At 36.4% G+C, this 9,527-nt stretch overlaps 1 protein-coding gene across 1 annotated transcript in view; it reads right to left on the reverse strand.

The window, feature by feature from the left end:
• LOC126827770 (TBC1 domain family member 30) overlaps positions 1-6,856 on the reverse strand; it is a 51,207-nt gene extending 44,351 nt beyond the window's left edge. Inside the window, exon 1 of the mRNA XM_050557292.2 lies at positions 6,329-6,856. Within this exon, the coding sequence (XP_050413249.1) occupies positions 6,329-6,767 (439 nt within the window). The 5' untranslated portion in view covers positions 6,768-6,856. The remainder of the gene's footprint in view (positions 1-6,328) is intronic.
• Between the last annotated feature and the right edge of the window lie 2,671 nt (positions 6,857-9,527).

Consider the following 9,527-nt stretch of genomic DNA (forward strand, 5'->3'; position numbering starts at 1 on the left):
TACAACTACTGATAAATAAATTTGTTTTTAAAAAAAGCTAAATTTTTATCAGTATTTGTAACTTAAAATAAAACCTTTTTTTATGGATATGGGCTGTAGTGTAGAAGAGAGAAATGGGGTTCCATTTGATTCAATGACAGATCCAATGATACAACGTGCACATGTTAAATCATTCAGCCACATACGAGGCAGGAGCAGGTTTTATTGGATATAATTTTCCTTGGTGTTCTGGTCTAGAGAGGGAGGGAGAGATGGGGTTTAACGTCCAATCAACACATTCTAGGTCACTAACATATGGTATACTCTGTATACATAGGGTCTGGTATAGCAGTGGAAGGAAAACAGAGAGAGAAATAGAATTAATGTCCACTCGACACAAACTAGGTCATTTCAGGACTAACATATTTTATGTCAATAATTCTCTTGTGCGTTGGGTTCTTTAGCAGTGGGAGGAAACCGGAGTACCTGGACAAAACCCACGAGGTTGACAGGCGACCCCACTCCTTGTTACGTACAACCTGGGAATAGAAACCACACCAGTTGACTCAATGACAGACCTTATGATACAGCGCGCCTGTACTAACCATTCGGCCATCCACCACCCCTCTCCACCCCACCCCCAGTGGGAGGAGACATTCTGGTCTATTATACCCTGATTAATAATTATATGTACATGCCCCTTTTTTCAGATTTTTATATCTGCTCTAATATAAGTGACAACATTATGACATTTATTTGATAAAATTATTAAATATATTTCATTTTTTTGCTTTTTTGTTCTTTTTTACACTTTAACAAAATTTAGTAATATAAACAGAAATCATGACAGCTGGTACGGGCACCAAATGTGTCTTTGCCCCGAGGCAACAGGAACAAATTAAATTCAGATCAAGATGAAATTCATATATGCATGACAATATTTCTGAGTGATTTGTAAAACCATAATTTACATTATTAATATTTAACAACCCATTGTAATACATGCACATGAGTCATTGAGGTATATATTGATTATATAGGCCAACATATATATAAATATCAATTTATATTATTGACATCTACATATTGATACTTATCAACATCATTTTAAGGTACAATAACATACAGTATACGGTTGGGTGAATATGAAACTATATACTCAGGTGTACATGAACATTTCTAAATATCCCACTTTTGACAGAAAAATCTGGTTTGATAAAGCTACATGTATGTATTAAACATGCATTATGCAAGAGCTAAATCTGCCTATTGCAGGTCTTTCTTTAGGCCTGAAATGTTTTCTAAAGTATTAATTAGACATTAATTACTTGATCCAGGCCTTAATCAACTCTCGATGGCATCAGATTTTTCAGATATTAAATAGATTAGAATGGTTCAGCGATACTTTGAATTAATCAAATATGGCGGACCGAGACTTAGCTTCGATCAACCAGTACGGTGGTTGAAATTATTGCACATGTCTGTCAAACCTTCAAAGGCTAATATCTTCGCTTGCAATAGAGTAATTTGAATGAAATTTTCAAATTATTCATTTTACATCATCTACTTTCGAACTATTATAGCAAGAATGGCTAGTTCTTTATCTAAATCTTACATAATGTATCTTTAAGTATTGCAACACATAATCATATTGATATACAACCAGGTGTATAACAATTCTACATACATACATGTATAGTGCAATATCCACTTCCCAATTATCAGCCATCAATCAGAACAGTTCTGCATATACATATACATATACATGTAATTGTACATGTCCTAAAGGTTTTACATTTGATATTATCTATCATGAGGTTATATCCTTTGATATTACTGCACCCTTATACATATCCTAAAGGTTTGCCATTTGATATTATTGTATCATAAGGGTTTTACATTTGATAATTATCTATCATGAGGTTATATCCTTTGATATTACAGCACTCTTATACATATCCTAAAGGTTTGCCATTTGATATTATTGTATCATAAGGGTTTTACATTTGATATTATTGTATCATAAGGGTTTAAAATTTGATATTATTGTATCATAAGGGTTTAACATTTGATATTATTGAATCATAAGGGTTTAACATTTGATATATAACATTTAATATTATCATATCATAAAAGTTTAAATTGGATATTATCATATCATAAAGGTTTAAATTGGATATTATCATATCATAAAGGTTTAAATTGGATATTATTGTATTATAAAGGTTTAATATTATTGTATTACATGTATTATAACTTTATAATCTATAAATATATGGATCTAGTGGTTGTCATCAGTAATATCACATTACCAGGCAAGATACACCCACATTTTGCAAGAGATGGATAGAGAACAAAAAAAAAAAAAAGTGATTTTTCGTACAATCAGGAGCTATAATCCAGAAAATTATCATCTGAAGTGCTCAAATATGTCGGCCAGTTTTGGTCCGATTCTCATGAAATTCGAACTCCACCGTCATTAGGGTGTAATAGTGATAAACTTAAACATTTTTTACAATGGGATAAAAATTGTGACCTCTAGAGGGTCCACAAGCTAAGAATGTGATTTTTCGTACAAACAGGGGTCCTTATCCAGGAAGTTACAATCCAATATGTGCAAATATTGAAAGGAAGATAGAGCTATATTTCAAGTTTCGTCAAAATCGGACAAAAATTATGACCTGTAGCGTGTCCACAAGCAAATATGAACGGACAGGTGGGCGTATAATAACTCCATGTACAGTAGCATGACAAACAAGAATATATACGCCCACTAGCTGCATTCTGAAGTTAGATGCAGATGTCAGAATTTTGTGAGGTGTACTAAAGAAGAACAAGAAATGGTGGTTAACATCCACTCAACCCAAAGTAGTCCTTATGATTTCCATGTGGGCGTATAAAAATTAGTCAGTGTTTACCCTATCACTTGCCCCAGGAGTATAGAAAGTCTACATATAAACAAGTCCCTACAATCCAAATTATCTCCTCTACTTATGAAATTTGGCCAAAATCCCATAGTTAGTGGTTCAGAAGATGTGTAAAAAATATGAATCCTTTATTAAAGGCTCAATACCACTCTTGTTGTAACTGAATAATATGTCCCAATCTTTATTCTGGTCAACAAATTGTACTATTTTAGAATATTTCAATTAATTGATGATACAAATTTCATCTTAACACACCTTATTTAAAAATTTTGAAAAATTCAACATAATGGTTTGAATCGTCTAACGTAAACCTTTTCAACTGAAACTTCGATTTAAAAATATTTTCGAACCCTCTGGACAAGTAAAATAGGATGTAATGGATAATTTACACAACAGGTAGGACACTTAAACATCTAGTACTTAGATAGAGATATTATTTATTTTCTGGAGCTTTCAAGCCAGCAAGTGTGTTATATTGTCCCTTTAATGACCAACAAAAATGATGACCTAAGCACTCAAACCTGCAGAATGTTTGTGAGAAATGTGGATAGCCGGGTGGAATTAACAAAAAAACATCTTTCATTTTATATAATATCATGTTTTAAGACAACTTATTTTTAATAGCGACATAGTGACACTTCAGGATGTAATAGTTTGTATGCAAACTGTTTTATAATACATGTAATGTATATACAGGGTTTCAAATGGAGTGGCTATTCAAATACAATTTCTGAAAAAAACATAACTGGCTTTTATACAAAGTTGATGAATAGATTAAAATGTTATCTCTATCAATATAATTAAAATTAAAGATGTCTGTGTATATGTTCAACCATCATGCTTGTATTTCTTAATTTAAATAGCCACAATGTTTTTTGATAAAATAGTCTCTGGAGTCTCATGAAAAATGTCTAGTCATTCGGATAAGATGGAAAACTGAGGTCCTCTTTCAACATTGGCATGCACGTAAAAGATCCTTTGGAATTTGATATAAGAGTAGGCTGTAGCGCCGTTGTCCGGGCTAAATTTACTTTTTCAAGGTGTTAACATCATAATATCTTTATTAAATGAGGTTTTGTGAATTTAAACATCTGTATAATTTATAGTCAATGTTATCTGTGTTATTGTTGACTGAAAATTACATACGTAGTTAAATTTATCTTTTTGTCATGTTGGTTCTACTGGTAAATTCAGGGTATCTTTTTTTGTTAATAATATGTACATGTACATCTCTATAGACAATGCTGCAATTAGTCAATGCAACACTGAACATGTAAACAATTTACTAATCGATGAAATAAATTCAAATTCAGAAATCGAATGAGGTTTAACCAGGCCCGTAGCCAAGGGGGGGCCTGGGGGGGCAAAGCCCCCCCTGGAAATAATCTTGCCCCCCCCCCCCCGACAAAAAGTCGTCGACCATATTTATATATTACCTATGAATATATTTCTTGAAAAACACTCAGAATAGTTCGTTCTTAGAACATATAATTGTCGATTTCTATGCTTAGAAACTCGCTTACAGCTACTCAATTTTCAAAATTTTCCGGGGGGAGACCCCCGGCAAGAAAGACGCCCCCCCCCCGGACCACCCTACCGCCGGGGCAGCCCCCCCTGCGCCAGCAAGCTGGCTACGGGCCTGGGTTTAACTGTTTTAACATCCTACTTTTCTCCACAAACTGGGCAAATAAAGACAAGTAGCCTATGCACATGGCATATACCCTGAGCCTCAGGTATAATATTTGCTACAAAGAAAATTCTGTCCGTGCAGCAGCATTTCTTTATCAAGTCCATGTACACACGTGGAACCAGGGTTTTTTGTTTAATCCGAACAACTAGACAGTTTTCTCCTTGCCAGGCCATCCATTCTGCAATGATGACATAGGGAAATCAAGCTAGTTAAATCCTGAGATCAAATTAACACAGGACCTCCTACTGTGAGACAGAGCATTGTTCACCAAGTCAACATGGATTCTAACTTTAAACGCTATCACATCAATGATCAGATCAAGACAACCTTTCAACAAGACCTGATTAAATTTACAGGATTTAAATCTAAAGACACATTATAAATAGGCCAGGCTGTGTTTGGAACAGAAATGGAATGAGGTCTAACATTCTACTTTTCTGCACCAACCAGAAATGAAATGAAATGGGGTTTAACGTCCTACTGTTCTGCTCCTAAACTGGGCTAATGAAGACGGGCATATGCCATACAGTGTGCTAGGAGGGAAATTTTACCCGGGCAACGGCGCTACGGCCTACTCTTATATCGAATTCCAACTGCCAAGGGATCTGTTACATGCACACCAATGTGTAAATGGGACCTCGGTTTTTCATCCCATCCAAACGACTAGACAGCTGTCCTTGTCAGGCCGTCCGTCCTGCATCACTGACAAGGGGAAACCACGCCGGAAAATGCACCAACCAGGCTATTGAAAACGGGCAAACATCATGCAATGTGCTATGCCGTATGAGAGAAATTTTGAAATCCAACTGTCAAGGATTCTTTTAGGTGTAGGCCAAAGTGCACTAGAGACCTTGGTTTTCTGCCAGATCCAAACATTAAGACACTGTTCCTTGCCAGGCCCATCTCACAGCACCATGCACGAGGGAAAAACACTTTTTGATGGGACACAAAGTGAAGCGGAGACCACCTGGTTAGCGAACCACTCCACCTGACCCAATGAAAGGCGTTATGATCTAAGGTGGATGCATATTAACCCATTCTGCCACACAACCCTGCAACAAAAGAGAGAGAGAGAGAGAGAGAGAGAGAGAGATGGGCTTAAACGACACAAACCAGGTCATTTCAGGACTAACATATGGTTCAATTTTATTTAAATAATTAGCTTGCGCGTAGAGGTCTTTAGCAGTGGGAGGAAACAGGAGGACCCGGAGAAAAACCCAAGGACAGTCAACCCTACTCCGTGTTAAGTAGTACAACCGGTACAAATGGGGAATACAAAACAATTTCAGTTGACTCAATGACAGACCTTATGATACAAGGCGCACACTCTAACCATTCGCCCCCCACCCCCTTCCAGATGGAAATCGACCTAGAAGAGTAGTTAGGTGGAAACACTTATGCCCAGGCCCAATTCACCTACCATACATTGTACTTGTAGGCCTACACATGATTATAGAAATAAAAAATTATCATTTGTTTGTCTGAAAATTAACATTTAAAGTAGGCCTACATTGAACAGCCATTAATCCCATCTCATTACAGATTATAAGTCTAATCTGATAGGTATTAATAAAAATAATATTTATCCAAAGTTAATTCGGGAATCAACCCCCGAGGGGTATATTTTGGTAAAGAGTTAATCAACCATAACAATTCTATTTTAGTAATTTTCAAGGTTACCTCCACCAAAAAGCAAAGAAGATTATTAATAATATAATAAGTTGTCACGCACTTTGGTTTTGAAGGAAAGTTCGGTGAAGTTGGGGATTATGCCGTCTCTCGGTTGACCAGTTACCATACAAATCACTGCGTTGGAAAACTTCTGATGTACTCGAGCACTCAGTGAAGGTGTCACTGTCAAAACTATCCCGCCTGTTTCCATGCCAGCGATCATAAATTTCCTCCAATAAACCGTCAACTATGGAATCTTGTTTCTCCAAAGTGCGAAACATGGAAATGTGTTTATTGTGATCCAATTGACAAACTGGCACTCTCTCCCAAGGCGGTCCTTCATTTTCCGACGACACACTTTCAAAACTTTGTTCATCGTGTCTGGGACTCCACAGCGGCAGTTTGTCGTGAGCCTCTACTTTGGGATTCGGCAAAAATAACTCGTCATCGGAATCGTAATGAGAAGCATCTAAACTTCTCTGAATAACTAAATCGGCCATATCTCCATTTAGTTAACAAACTGTCCTATCGCATGTTTAAACTATTTGACTGTTTCACTTCACTCACTCACTGCAACATGTGTGATCGAATTAACAGTAGTCGGGATTACTAAGTACTTTCACGTTCAATGCACTTTAACAGTATTGAATTGATAGACTTGACGTTGGAGATGGATATACATCACGTGATGAAAACAAGCCGCCACGTCTCGCGCCGTTACGCTCTCCGAAACTGCATTTAGTTTGACCTTATCGCTAAGGCGAATAAGTGGGAAATAAACGACAAAATAATTCAAGTAATTAATTCTAGTCCCAGCTATATATCAAACTGACGCGGTATGATATTTTCTGATGAAAGTAGTGTGGAATGCAACTTTTAATGAATTGCCTCGTTACTAGATAATTTCAACCCTTTTACATTTTTATGAACCACCATCCGAATACTTATAACGGTCGGTTGATAATTACATAATCCATGTGTAAGATTTTGTTTCTAAACCCTTTATTGCTCAATCCAAGTACTGGACTTTTATCTACCAGGAGATAAATACACCAGAGTGTTCAATATTTGTTATAATGATCGGTATTCTATTGTCCGTATTCCCAGGAGGTTATTAAAATAATGCAGATATCCGTACTGCAGCTGTGTGATTTCCTGCAATGCGTTATTACTAAACGGAACAGATATTGGACTGAATATAATATAATCTAAAGTTTTTTTGCTTGGTTCAGATTTTTTTTTTCAGAATCATTTATTTTTAAGAAGAGGTTTTACATACAGTAGGGGAGAGATGCGACCCACCTGGTCTAGAATTTAACGTATCTGCAGGTTAAAGTCTCGTAGCATCAACTTAAAGGAGCATCAACTTAAAGGGGCATTATATAAGATTTAGATAAAGAGCTGGCCGCTCTCGCTATATTTTATAAATAGATAATGCAAAATGAATATATTGAAAATTTTATTCAAATTACTTCATTTTGAGCAAAGTTATCAATGGTTTGTAGTTTTGACAAGATACGTGTGCATTGATTGTAACCACCGTACTGGTCATTCAAGTCTGAGCTTCGCTTCTCCATTTTTAAATTAAATCATTAATTGGCCTGAACCATTGTAATATACATAAACTCGGAGCTATCCTATGGCATCGAGAGTTGATTATGGTCTTGTCATGTTAATACATGTCTAATTAATAGTTTATGTAACTTTTCAGGCCAAAAGAAAGACCTGCAACAAGCAGAGAGAGAGAGAGAAATGGGGTTTAACGTCCACTCGACACAACCTAGGTCATTTCGGGACTAACACATGGTTTAATTTTATTTCAATAATTCGCTTGCGCGTAGGGGTCTTTAGCAGTGGGAAGAAACCGGAAGACCCCAAGAAAACCCACGAGGTTGGACAGGCGACCCTCTTCCTTGCCACGTACAACCGGGGATTCGAAACCACGGCTGTTGACTCAATGACAGACTTTATGGTACAGTGTGCACAGGTGCTAATCATTCAGCCATCCCTCCCCCACCCCAGCAACAAACAGATTTAGCTCTTACATAATGCATGTTTAAAGCTGCTGATCGCCACTAGAGGGATTGCGAAAGTTCAAATCTAAAAAGGAGTTATTCGTCCAAAAAAATGGTTCACTTCTGTTCATTATTTCCAAAGAGATAATGAATTGAAAATTTGTCAACATTCATCATTTTCTGTCGACGATACATAAATGGGATATGGACAAAAAACAGCGCCACATATACTCTTCACTAAATTCTTATGATGGGCCTTATTTAGCAACAGGTGACATCATACACAAGCGAATTATTGAAATATGTAAGATTTAAATAAAGAGCTGACAGTTTTCAATATAATTGTTAAAAATAGATAATGAAAAAGGAATATGCTGAAAATTCAGTCAATTTACGTCATTCTGAGAAGAGTTATGGCCATTTGGAGAATAGTGTAGCCTCAAATGTCATTGTTACCCTTGTTACAATAATAAACAAAGTCTTGATTATCAATTTTTTAATTAAATTATTAAATGCCAATTGTGTTTAAATCCGTTAAAAATCAAACCATCCGCAGTTGTAGAGAGGTGATTATTGAGTTTGCATGTGAATAAATGTCTAATTGATGATTTATATAACATTTGACACCAAATGAAAGATCTGTATTAGGCAGATTTAGTTCTTACATAATGCATCTTTAATAGGAGTTGTATCCCTTTTATAACTACAACTATTTCGGGGGGAAAAATCTCAGTTTTCACAGATACTGCAGAAATAACATTTGACTTGACAGCAATTTTGAAATTAGTTCATATTGGAATACAACATGTTACAAATCTGAAAGGAGAGGAATAAAGCACCAGAGAGAGAGAGAGGGAAATGGGGTTTAACTCTACTCGACACAGACTAGGTTATTTCGGGACTAACATATGTTTTAATTTTATTTCAATAATTCGCTTGCGCGTAGGGGTCTTTACCAGTGGGAGAAAACCGGAGGACCCGGAAAAAACCCATGAGGCTGGACAGGCAACCTTACTCCTTGTCACGTACAACAGGGGATTCGAAACCAAGCCAGTTGACTCAATGACAGGCCTTATGATACAGCGCGCACATGCTAACCATTCGGCCATCCAACCCCCCTTCACATAGTTGTAAACAGAGTAAATGTACATTTTAACAGGAACATACATGTAGTGTTATACAGGAATGGGATCAATTCTTATCAGGGTTCTGCCTTTCAATGGACTTTGAATTGAATGGGCCCAA

This window comes from Patella vulgata, chromosome 7 (genome assembly GCF_932274485.2).
Source record: "Patella vulgata chromosome 7, xgPatVulg1.2, whole genome shotgun sequence".
NCBI classification, from domain to species: Eukaryota; Metazoa; Mollusca; class Gastropoda; family Patellidae; genus Patella; species Patella vulgata.